This window comes from Argopecten irradians, chromosome 6 (genome assembly GCF_041381155.1).
Source record: "Argopecten irradians isolate NY chromosome 6, Ai_NY, whole genome shotgun sequence".
NCBI classification, from domain to species: Eukaryota; Metazoa; Mollusca; class Bivalvia; order Pectinida; family Pectinidae; genus Argopecten; species Argopecten irradians.
Window position 1 is genome coordinate 34,316,123 of NC_091139.1, and position 13,769 is coordinate 34,329,891.

At 34.3% G+C, this 13,769-nt stretch overlaps 1 protein-coding gene across 1 annotated transcript in view; it reads right to left on the reverse strand.

The window, feature by feature from the left end:
- LOC138326479 (large neutral amino acids transporter small subunit 1-like) overlaps positions 1–13,072 on the reverse strand; it is a 16,444-nt gene extending 3,372 nt beyond the window's left edge. The window contains exons 1-6 of the mRNA XM_069272577.1: positions 12,955–13,072; positions 12,272–12,397; positions 8,108–8,207; positions 7,525–7,569; positions 6,862–6,985; positions 2,511–2,657 (exon numbers count right to left, since the gene is read on the reverse strand). Coding sequence (XP_069128678.1) covers positions 2,511–2,657; positions 6,862–6,985; positions 7,525–7,569; positions 8,108–8,207; positions 12,272–12,397; positions 12,955–13,072 — 660 coding nt within the window. The remainder of the gene's footprint in view (positions 1–2,510; positions 2,658–6,861; positions 6,986–7,524; positions 7,570–8,107; positions 8,208–12,271; positions 12,398–12,954) is intronic.
- Between the last annotated feature and the right edge of the window lie 697 nt (positions 13,073–13,769).

Below are 13,769 nucleotides of genomic sequence, written 5' to 3' on the forward strand. Positions count from 1 at the left end.
ACTCAAAAAACACGTTCAACAGAAACAAAATAGTTAAAGACATACATCGTTTTAGTTTTAAATGTTGACACAATAATTATCTAAAATCTGTTCATGTATAGGATAGTATTCGACTTCTTCGTTACATATATACATGTATATCTCGTCGGTTGCACCATTATTCGTATACCAACATTCTAGTTAAAAGAATCTGAAAGCATATACACTTTAATCCAATGCACAGATCTTCGCTTTTCGTGAAATTTTGAATACGAAAATACAAATGAATATCATTGCATGAAATTTCCTCATGAAGTTGTTCTTTTGGCGGTTGCTGTGGACCATGAATATAAAAAACAACTTATCATATTTGATGTATTAATGGTAGGGTAGTACATTGTATCATTGACGAACCATAAATATCTCTACACATGAAAACATTTGAAAGTTCCAACCACGAACCTAAAGTACACACGAATATTTTTTGTTACACACAACACGCAGTGTGTCATCCCGTCAAATCGTCGAATTATATTGTTACATAAACGTGTCACAGATTAACTTGTATTTTGATAAAATGGACAATAACGTAGCTACATGTAACACTGATCGAGCTAAAGCTTAACTTTGTTAAAGGCCCATTACCTTTCTGGAGCAAAATATAAAGGTTTCTTAAAAAACCATTAATAACATCAGAAAATGCGTACCGATGACCTAAAATAAGGTTACGACACCAAACATATGCAAGATTTCCTGTGTAATGTATGAAAACAGTGGAGAGTCAATTCGCTGTTTTGCCGTCTGGCGCAGTGATAGTCAACTACCGCCCGGTATTTAGGACGACGGCGGGAAACATAATACGACCCGCGTTATGAAAATAAACATTTTATTTATTTTAATCAAATCGTTCAGAAGGTGATGATAAATATAGTATTAACGGTAAGTTAATAATTTTTGCGGCTCTACAAAATTATCGATCTTGTTTTACATTCCCATTTTTAAAAATTTAAAGCCGTTTCGGAACGGTAGTGGGCCTTTAATATATTACAAGTATTAAAGACCAGTCCAAAGCATAGATATGTGCAAACGTGTATGTTTTATGTAACATCTTTGACAGCCTTGTAACATGACGTCAATGTTCATGACGTGATGATTTGACGTCGCTAATTTTGTCAGAAAAGAATGTAAATGTTGCCTCATTCAAAGTCGGATATCTCTTAAATGCCTTATCCTTCGGCTTTAATATTTTGTGAACGTGATCTACACACCATAAAGTAAATAAAAATGTGAAAAAATGAAAATGTGATTTTTCCTCATCTGGGCCCATTTTGTCAGTCGCCGTCACATATATGACATGTTGCTATTTTGTATAATGTACGTCTGTATTGGGTATTTACCGGTTCTCTGTCACCTATTGTTAAATGAGTTGACTGATTTCTTTATTTGATTATCGTGAGTTACTTATGTGATATGACTACAGCTTACTGATGTTAAAACAATAGCTGTTCCTATTTTTTCTGTAGGTCTACCGTCTTTTTTTCATTAGCTCTCAGTCTATATAAAAAGACGACAGAACGAACAACCTTTGTCATGCAATATGCACCTAACAGGTTCATGTGTACAATGGCAAGGTCAATGATTCAAATCCCTAGCCTCCCATTATGTAAAATTTTAAAATGCATCCCTTTTATCACGTCGAGTTGTTCATGAGCAACTTGCGCCAGATTATAAGTATTATTATTGCTTGATTTATGATAAAAAACCAGCCAAGAAAGCGTTTACAAGAAAAGATACTTTGGCAAACAAAGCTGGCGAAGGCTTGATTTGTAAAATGAAAATCAATCCAAGAGCAATGATAAATCTTTAAAATTTGAAATTGGAAGGCTATAATACATCTCCTTTGTCGGAATATTCTAATTTACATTCTTAATTACACTGTGAATATCTGATTTGTTTAATTTTTTTATTAATTAACGTCCTATTAACAGCCAAGGTCATGTAAGGACGGCCTCCCATGTATGCGGAATGTAGCGTGTATGAATTGCGAGGTGACTGCAGAATGTTCGTGTTGTGTCTTCTTGTATAGTGAAACTGTTGCCCTTTTTATAGTGCTATATCACTGAAGCATGTCGCCGAAGACATTAAGTAACATCATACCCCACTCGGTCACATTATACTGACAACGGGCGAACCAGTCGTCCTAATTCCAGTATGCTGAGCGCTAAGCAGGAGCCGAAACTACCACTTTAATAGACTTTGGTGTGTCTCGGTCAGGGGACAGAACCCAGAGCCTACCTCACAGGGGCGAGCGCTTCACAAAAGGCCAAAGGTGAGGCATCAAAAAGTATAACAATGTATTTCAATTTCAACCACTTGGAATGTAACCATATATTACACAAAAGGAGTGTATATATAGCAATGGTCCTACTTTTAGAATGTTAACCATCTGTCACCATATCAGTAGGTCAATGAATTTCCTTTAATTTAAACAGTTTGTAAAATAAAAACCTAAATGATTTAATATACACTACCCGTAACGCATCAGGAGGATTGTGAGTTTTTCTTAACTTGAATATGCCCACTATGGCCACCAAACAGTAGAGTGCATTAAGGAAGGAGTAAACCTTCAGAAGGGATATCATCTCTATACCAATCATAATGAGGCAGGCAACTATACCCTGGAAAATAAAGAATAGCAATTATATCCTGGAAAATAAATAAAAAAGGCAACTATACCCTGGGATATAGATAAGGCAACAGTGTGTATACACTGAAATATAATTTAAGAAAACTGAAATAATTGGATGAATTATCTTTTAAAGGAAGAAACAAATGTACATCAATGTGCCAATTTTCACCTTTAATGAAAAAAGACAAACTAGTTTTGGAACAAAGATTTAAAAAACGCTTATGGCATTAAAACTAGTTGTATATTTTAGATGAAAACGTCTATGCATTTGATTAAATTTACGCATTTTTTCTTACCCATTCTGTTACAATCAAGGGCATTAGTATACGTCACTGTCAATATTTGCCTATATATCTAATGCATTTCATATTTTGTTTCATGTAACCATCAAGCTTTTATGTTCAAAGTTATAAAATTATATAAATTTAAAATTTAATACACAAATCATCCGTTATCTCAGTAAACGAACTTTCAAAAAATTCCTCTTATTTTACAGAGCACTTGTCGGGACCAAGTCACGATCATTTCAGGCAAGTTTCAGCCAAATCACAAAGTACAACTTGAGAAGAAGTTCAAAATGTGTTTTAAAGATGGCGGTTGTGACGTTCATCTTGGATTTCTAATCGACCCGAAAAATAACAACACTTGATCGGGATCATGTCAAGATCACTTCAGGTAAGTTTCACCCAAATCGCACTGACAGGACTTGAGAAGTTCAAAATATAATTTCAAATTGGCGGTTGTGGCGGCCACTGGGTTTTCGGATCGACCCAAAAAATAACAACACTTTGTTCGGACCATGTTAGAATCAATTCAGGTAAGTTTCAGCCAAATTGCACTGATAGAACTTGAAAAGTTTTAAATGTGTTTTCAAGTTGGTGACTATGACGGCCATGATTTCGGATCGACTCGAACAATAGCAACCCTTGGTGAAGACCATGTCAGGATTATTTCATGCAAGTTGAAGTTAAATCGCACTGGAAGAACTTGAGAGGAAGTTCAAAACGTCTTTTCAAGATGGCGGCCATCTTGGATTTCGGATCGACCCGAAAAATAACAACAATTGGTCGGGACAATGTCAGAATCTTTTCATGCAAGTTTCAGCTAAATCGCATTGTTAGAACTTGAGAAAAAGTTCAAAATGTGTTTTTTTTTTTCAAGATGGTGGCTGTGGCGGTGAACATTGATTTCCGATTGACACGAAAAAACAGCACTTGGTAGGGACAATGTCAGGATCATTTAGCGCAAGTTTTAGCCAAATAGAACTGGTGGAACTTGAGAAGAAGTTCAAAATGTGTTTTCAAGACGTTGCGGCCATCTTGGATTTCGTATCGACCCGAAAAATAACAGCATTTGGTCGGGACCATGTCAGAATCATTTCAGGTAAGTTTCAGCCTGATAGCAACGATAGAACTTGGAAGTTCCAAATGTGTTTTCAAGATGGCAGCTGTGGCGGCCATATTGGATTTTGGATCGACCCGAAAAATAACAACACTTGGTCGGGATCATGTCAGGATCATTTCATGAAAGTTGCAGCAAAATCGCATCGGTAGAACTTGAGAAGAAGTTCAAAATGAGCAAAGTTTACGCACGGCGCACGACGACGGACTAAGCATGATGACTGTATGACCCTTCGGGTTAGATGAACTAAAAATTAGAAGCTCAAACTTTTCAATGGTAGTAATGTTGTAAAATAAGTAACTTTTGTTTTTCTTGTTCTAAAAGGCCAAAATGTTTGTTTGTGACAATGACTATGACTTTGTTCTCATAAACATACAAACAGCTCTGTAGAGAGTTTAAACAGAGTATATACATGTAAACAACGCCAACAATGAGTTAATACAGCATAATTATATAATCTACAATAATTACACAGATTACTGGTTACACTAATGCGGCGAATTAAGTCTGTCTTGTATGAATTATAAACTTTTATAAGTGAAACCTATTCATAGTTGACTATAAAATTGTAAGGAGTATGAAATTTTTTTACGTTTGTGAATAAACACAAACATCAAAATTTCGTAAATGAATAATTATGCAAATGTTGTCATAAAAATACTGACAAACGAAAATTGGATATCCATTCAAAAAAACCCATCCAAATGCATAAAACATAAATTTTAACAATTCTAAACTTTATGTCCCTTCGCTTCAGCAGGTCTAAACAATATCGAGCAGCCAAGTGTTACATTCAAGCCCACACAAGTATACAAATAAAACTTAGTTATTATGCATGCACCAAACGATTCCAATAAGGACAACACAAAGTCTGATAGATATTTTGCTGACTATTAAGTGAACTTTAATTAATAATTTAAACAGTAGAAATGTCTATTGGCCACCCTCAGGCATACGGAAACAAAACTACCATAATCATATTAGGAAGTTAAAGATACATTTTAAATATATAGTTTGTTTTTGTTTTCATGTTCATATACCTGTGGACGGCTAAGAGGTCGGAAACTTGTAAAATAAGAGACATTTGTACTGTTTAAATTAAACATTTTCTCCCTTATGGAGGATTATTGCTTGAAAATGAAATAAATAATACCATGGTTATTATAGCTGGTACCAATGTTTTCTTTGCAACGTTAATCATAGATAGGTACTTTGGGAAATAACCTTCTCTGGACGCAACAAACAGACTCCTGCAATGATAAGTAAACAGATAAGTATATATTTTTATGTCGTTATGATCTATAATGTACTACACAAATGTACGTATTCATGAACCTCTATCTAAAATTTGTTCTGATAAACAGACTAAATTATTTATATTTTCTTCAGTTGATATATCAAAGTCTGTATCTGTTGTGACGAATTGGACCAATATCATCAAATAGACATACTATCAAGTACATTTACAATCAAGGCATAATTTTCAGTTATTTTATTAAAAATGAAAAGTAAATGTCAAGTAAGAGAGTTACAATAAAAGGATAAAAAATTCCCCATCACGGAGATACCTCCACTTATTTTTATAAACCTTACAATGTATATATGTTTTATATAATTGTTTGTTTGTACCACCATTATCAGGAGAAGACTAAGATAGGTTATACCTGATGTTTAATCCAATTAACACATACATGTAACATCTTTTGTCAATAAAATATTTGAAGATTGAAATACCAAAGCATGTACATTACCGAAACAAATGTATAATATGCAAGTTTTAATTTTTCTATCATCTAGAACACTTTTATAACTGGAAGATTTACAATGGTACTTCGAGTTATTGAAGGTTCATTCAATAAAACGGTCGTTAATGGGAGTAGATTTGCGTACCTGGAGCCTTTAAATGTGTTGACGTTGACAATACCTGAGGTCGAGACAGCAACGAATACTGGAATGGACCATTTCAGATCACCCATACATTTCTCCGCGAAGGCCTTGGGTAAATGTAATGTAAAACAAAATTAATGATATTCTGTAAACCAACTCTCTTTCGCGTGTGATTTTCATTCGCCAATTTCGCGATCCGCGCATTTACATCTACATCTTCATATTGATAGAAACTTTATTCAATAATAAAATCCTCGAATGTTAAGCTGTTTTGAAATAAAAAATAGCGAGCTTTCCATTGTAGTAGACGTGAAAAAAGATGCTTCACAGCAAAGGAAAAATATAGAAACAATACAAAGAACGTAACTTATTCTTGTTATTTCACGTCTTATCGAAGTTTCCGTGTGGTGTACAGGATAATGCACGTGAATTCAATTTACATAATCTATAAGCTGATTCAATTTTTATGTGGAACATAAATGTAGGCGGAAACCAGTTAATATAAATATATATTATTTAATGTCTTGTTATAGTATCAATGTCTATGAAATATTTAGTTTGAGTTGTTTTTTTTTTTAAATAATTACCAATTTAAAAATCGATATAATTAAATTGATTACGGTAAATAAATATATATCTGAAATAATAAAAAACGCAGTAATCGACATGTATTCAAACATTTTTATATTCTAACATTAAAACATATAATAGAACAGTGTAGAGTTAAACCATTATATTTAGTCCTAAATATTTTCTTAACAAGTCCGGTAAATAAAGTTATCCTAACCCTAGAGAAAGACGCGAGATGTTCATCACTCGACAAGACTCGTGCTGACCAGCCGAACTCTTTGACTCGTGTAAATATTCTATTGATAGAGCAAGGTTAGATTTTTAAAACCCCTTACCACTGCCACAGCCACTCCGGATAGTATCTCGACTTTAGTGAGGACCGTGTAGTAAGCTATGTTGGTGAGTAAATACACTATCGTCGGTATGATGTGTCCAACCACTGTCCCCCAGATAACTACCCTGTAATGCACAAAATATTTAGGTATGAGGTCAAAACTATAGTAACCTAGATAACTAGTCTGTATCACACAAAATAGTTAAGTATGAAGTCAAAACCACTTTCCTCCAGATAAGTATCCTATAATACACAAAATAGCTAGGCCAAAATTACTGTACCCCGGATAACTACCCTGTATCACAAAATAGTTCAGGTATGACATCTAAGCTATTCTATCCATTAACAAAAATTCAGGATAAAAAGAAGACCGGGGTCTAAAAATAGAAGCTGTTTGTTTGGTTTCCATGAGAAATTCATTCTGTATTTTATAGTTGCATGCCAATGCCAGCAAAACCAAAATTGGTGTTCGAGTTTCAACATCAATAAGTTAATGATTTATCCTCCTAGATATGATATGTAAATATACTTATGAATCAATGAAACTTTCCGAATCAAGAATATCAAATTAGCAAAGCAAGAAAACGCAAATTCGTTGGTAGTACTTAAAACAATGCGTGTATATGAAGAAAGTATCCACAATTCTGAATAACGTTTAACCTACCTTTTTGGGTTAACATATTCTTCGTAAGCATAGGCAATGGTATCACTGAAAACAAAATGAAGTTCTTAATGTAAATAGTACTCACTCACTCAATCACTCACTCAGTCAATCAATATTTTATCATAGTGTCGAGCATCCATGGATTTATATCCATGCATAAAATATTTTATCATTTAGATTGGTAAAAGAGGCCCAGAAGATATCGGTTTATGGGACATTTTATAAAATTGTTAGTAATATATGCAACATTTCATTTGAAGCACTACAAATATAAAGTTTCATAATTATTGTATTACATGTGTTCTGTATTTGCGTATAAGACAAACTATATCAAATACTTCTTGTCTGATGCAATTTCGTGCATGACATTCACATATTACACAGATGACAGTAAAGTCACTGTGGGCGCTAACAGTTTACATATGGTCAGTAATTAATTCAAAAAGGGAACATTATATAGAACTCTCAATTGCATATTTAGACACAATTCATATATACAAATATTGCTACATAATATTTACATAAACGTCTTGAGCAAGATTGACCAAACTGATATATTTACACTTAAAATGGAAATACGTACCCGCCATTAAAAGCGTATGTTCCTACATAAAAAGCAAACACGAGGCCGCTAGCCGTCAGGTCGGTCGTCTCAAACGGATCGCGGAGATTTTCAGTGTCACCTTTCAAACAAAATGAAAATTGCAGATATTGCCAATCAAACAAATTTTTCTTCTTACGCGTATCTCACCGCTCTTTTAACTATGTGCTCATATTTTCTATTAGTATCAGCAATTACAAAGTAAACATTTTAGAAGCATTTTAATGTTTTTGGTTAAAAGATTCTAATTGAACTCGGCTGCAATACAAAGGTGAATAATTAAAGTGTGATAATTTTAATAAAGTCTATATTTTTATTTGACTCGACTGAAGATTTTTAACTTTTGCCTTATCCTTTTATCCTTTTGTATAATATAATATGTTCAAAGTAAAATATGGGTAAAAAATCGAAAACATTTTGCGGCACATATTAACTTTTGTTTTGGTTTGTTTATTTTTACGTCCTATTAACAGCCAGGGTCATGTAAGGACGTGCCAGGTTTGTTGGTGGAGGAAAGCCGGAGTACCCGGAGAAAAACCACCGACCAGCGGTCAGTACCTGGCAACTGCCCCACATGGGATTCGAACCCGCATCCCAGAGGTGGAGGGCTTGCGGTAATATGTCAGGACATCTTTTTTTTTTTTTTCAAGGATAAAAATAATTTTATTTTTCCCGTCAATAGGGCCCCGGGGGTTGGGTCCCCCGAGGTTCCTCACAAAACAAACAAATAAAAATAATCATAAAAACATCTGCACTAATACTGTAAATACAGGCAATACATAATCATAGGACTCACAACTTCGTAAATAGTTTTAAAAAATAATTTGAATATCACAGTCGTCTAGTACGATAATATCATTTGAAGAGATGAAATACTTTATGAAAAAAGCTCTTTTATGCGTACTTATAAAATAATGAAAAATATATCGAACAAAACGTTTGAACGTGAATTTGAAAAAATTGATAATATCCACATTTCCTTCATTGCACATGACAATATTCCTTCTTTTAAAAACACAAAATCTGGCAACACTTAAAGCTGACAATGCAAGTTAAAAACATGCAGTTGAAATTAAAAAAAAAAATATTAACGAAATATTTTTTTTTTCAAAAATTGTTTCTGAGATATCCCCTAGTGGCAGCCATTTTTCTTTTGCTCTGCTTAGTAACCTTCACTGGCCAACCCCCTATATAAAGCACGGGACACTTGACACACGTGTATCATTCTAAACATATCTTGTCTCAGATACACATGCCCCGATATTGCAAATAACAATGTCAAATTGAAAATAAACACTGCACTCACCTGACAATATTTCATTGAAGTAATAGATGAATGTGTTGTAAGCTATATCCCAACATATGTCCAATACGAACTAATAAAACACTTCAATATACACTTTTTACACGTACATGTTCAACGACACGTGTGTGTCCTTGATAGTTGTCGCTCGTTCGGTTCAGGTACGTAGTCACGTGTATATGGTCAGTTGAGTGCGTCGGGTACGATGATATACGTGGAGATATGTGGACGGATTGTTTTTGGATTTCTATTCACTTGCGTTGGAATTTTATTTTGAGAAACATCTAAATGACAACTTAGAGGAGTTGACATGTTTTTTTGCTAAAAAAAAGTCCCATATAGTTTTACAGGTGAGGGTTTTGTTTACCTATTTGTAGGTGATATAACCTGTGGACTGCTAGGTGTATAGGTACATGAATGAGCGCACGTGTGTCGATTCACGCGCTTTATATAGGGGTCGGTGAGTCGTCGGAATGTAAAACAAAAATGGCTGTCCTCAACCAGGGAATGTCTCATAAACAATTCTTGGAAAAACGAGTGTACTTATTTAAAAAAAAATCATGTTAATAATTTTAACTTGCATTGTCAGCTTTAAGGTAAAGTTAACTACATGATGATTTACATTCTTCCACTTCTCATAAAATCCAAGCAATATCAAACGATGCCAGTCTATACCATTTCTGTTTTCATCACTAGTACCAGAAAAAAACTTTTTGACAAAATCATTAAAAAACACATAAAATTCATTTAATTTGGGACAATCTAAAAACAAGTGCCATAACGTTTCCGATGCCTGTTTACAGACAGGACATACATCCGTATCCGAAATTCCACATCTAAATAATTTGTCGCGCGTGAATATAGAATTATGAGCAACCTTAAAATGCACTTCCGCTACTTCGACTGGATAATTTGGGGCATGGATTATACCAAATACGCGCTCGACCTGATCATCCGGAAACCTACTTCCCCAAAACTGTAGGGCAACAGGTGCAACGAATGTCCCACTCAACAGTACCGCATAAATATCACGTGTGGATCGTGGTGACACGCGCGCGCCGTCAGGCCTTTGTAGCGTAACAACGGGATCTACGGCACATGTTTTTTTCATAACAGTAATTGAGAATACTTGTGAGGACTTTATCAGGAAAACTATGGATTACCTTCACATACTCGGTGATTATATTCTTTCTTGGGATATCTGGATTATATTCATGGACTAATTCAACAATGGATTCTATTGGAAGTAAACTTGGAAGTACCTCGTAAGTAAAATCTTTCACATAGACAAGACCCGCTTGAATAAACACACTACTGTTCAGTTCTTTTCCACAAAATTGAAACAGCGGGTTAAAAAATACAGGCTGGCTATACATATAATCACTTTTCTCCTCAAATTTAAGAAAATTAAATATATGCACCCAAGCAAGCAACATTTCTTGATAAAAAATCGGTATATTATTTAACTGCGAACGCTTGAAATTGCAGTTAAAACAAGATAAACCTAATTTCATTTTCCCAACTAAAGATAGGAAATATTTTCCGGTATTTTTCCATAATATATCGTCATTGTTCAAAAATCTAAATGCAAATTTAATTCTGAAAGATTTCAATTTCAAATCAATGTCGGGAAACTGCAAACCACCTTTACCTTTCAGGCCTATGATAGTTTTATACGAAACAAAATGTTTACCATTGTTCCAGAGAAATTTCAAGCACATTTCTTTTATCTGAACTTTGTGTAATTCAGATATAGTAGCAGCAGACAATACATGCCAACATTTTGAAAGTAACAAGGAGGAAATAACTGTAGCCCGGCCCTGGATTGTTAAATATCTCTGAGACCACGACGTCAAAATCGTACGCATAGAATTAATTTTACATTCCCAGTTCAGTGATTCACAAACTTTATAATCTGGACCCAGATATACACCAAGTATGAGTATTGTTTTATTCAGGATTTTGACTTGGAAACTCTTTGCCTCTTCTGCTGATAAAATGCCACACCCAATACACATCACCTCTGACTTTTCAATATTAACTTTGGCCCCGGAAACTTTACCATATTTTTCTAATACATGTCGGGACATCTTAACCACTCGGCCACCGCGGCCCCCGCACATATTAACAAATAAGTAATCAATGACACATTCGAAATTCTAGGTAATATTTTGAAACACCTTTTATGAAAAGTGGTAATATAATATCAAAGCAAACTTTCAGGAATACAAGAAGGAAGCGCTGAAATAAAAAGTATTTTCAAGAAAATGAAAAGGAAGGAACAATCGGAACACCTTGGATGACTCCCTGCGAAATAAAATCTGAAGGCAGTTTTGATATTGACGGACCTACTAAAATGGACTACAAAGCTGTTATTCTGCAATAAAATTGCATGGAGCTGATATAAACCGATATACGTTTTAAAATTCAAATTAGGGTATATAATCTTACTTAAAATGTACCATCAGCTGCTGGTCATTGGCTAATAATGCAACGTTCATATCAGCATTTTCTGATTTATGCAGGTAATTAAATAATTAATTAATTAAGTAATTATTTGTGCCATTTTAAGCAGAATGTTTTCAGATATGTTCTTTTTAATCACAATCCTCCACCAGCCTGACTTCGCTCAAAAACAATCTTATTTTGATTACCGTTACAATTTTGGGTGTTGATAGATGATGACTTATCTTCCAACTTTCAATGTTGAAACGTAAAGCTATATAGTCATTTTAGGCACAAAATTTCCACAAATTGTTGCATTCCCCTTTTACATTCGAGACTTCAGCAGAACTTTCTAATTATCCCATGAGCCCAGGTGTTGCTAATGAAGAATAACATACCTTTAGCTATGGTAATAAGTCCAAAAATAGAAATAAGCACCAATGCCAGCACTTTTGTGAACGTGACAGCAGTCTGTATGTAAGCTGTTATTTTTACACTGTAACAGTTCAGGGCTAGGAAAGAAGCTAAAAGAGAAAAATGATATTAAAAAAAATATCAGGAGATTTGTTTAGGTAGAGCAATCACGCTTTTAGCGGCATGCAACCGTCATGTTAGGAAATACATTTGTAGGTGCGTAAATAAATAGTAAGTTTGTCCTCCAAATGAAGCAGAAGACTTTGGTTTTACTACGTTACATTTGCGACTGTCTGGTTTCTGATTTGTCTAAACTTAGAAAATTCATTGTAATTTGGTGTGTATATATACACACACATATATATATTGTGAGCAATGTCGAACGCAGTGTCCTAGATTAGGTATAACCGGAAGTGGAAGAAAAGTCCCACCAATCCATCAACGGAATGCAATGGTGTCATTCCGAAAACTTGCATTACCATGACAGCGAAATAAAACTTGGTGAAATCAACATTACATTTATGTTGAACCTGTTATCAAATCAATATACCTTATAGACTTGCATTAAATACAAAATTTTACCGCCTATGAATTAGTTTGGTTTGTGATTTTGTCAGATAATCAGTAATATTTACTCGTATTTCCTGATATTAGCTATATACCTTACCCATAAATATCAGTCCTAGGAGTTTGATGGAGGCGGTCGGCGCTAGGTCTGGACAGTATAGGAACACAGGCCGAAGGATGTAAGTACCGGCGGCCAATGATGACACAACAATGGACATTGGCCGGAGGATAAATTCGCTCAACCACAGACTGACGAATGCCACATTTTCTCCAAAGGCTTCGTGGATAAATTATGTATAGGCCTCCCGACTTTCTTACGCGAATGGCTGCAATAGACAATTTTGACCTTCATTGCACATCACATTTACGTAATTTCACATTATATACAAATGTATTCAATACAATGCATCTATCAAATCCATGCCTTTCAATTTGTTTGCGTTTTTTTCTTTTCATATATTATTTTTTTTGTAATAAATGTTGACAAAGTTTAGCTACATCGGTAAAAAAGTACGAAAATGAAAGTAGTTGTGGCATCACAACAAGGAACTGCGATATAATTGAGGATAACATCAACTGGTGGATGTGTTTATGGTCTATTGTCAATTTATGCTTTCAGTTGTGACACAAGGATAAGTAACTGCTATGTACGTAACCGTCTCTCTTGCTATACCCTCTTCTTTAGAATAAAAAACCCAAACAAACAAACAAATCACAGTTCTGAAATTCTAAAAATTAAGTGAATAAATATGATGTTTTTACACACAATGCATGTCAGTGTTTTTGTATATTAGACTAATTACGAAAGAAAATAATAGTATGTATGAGTCGAGATTATGAATATTTGAATGAAAGCGATTACTTATGATGACATATTTAAAAACATTAGATAGATATGCTGTCTACCAATGGTAA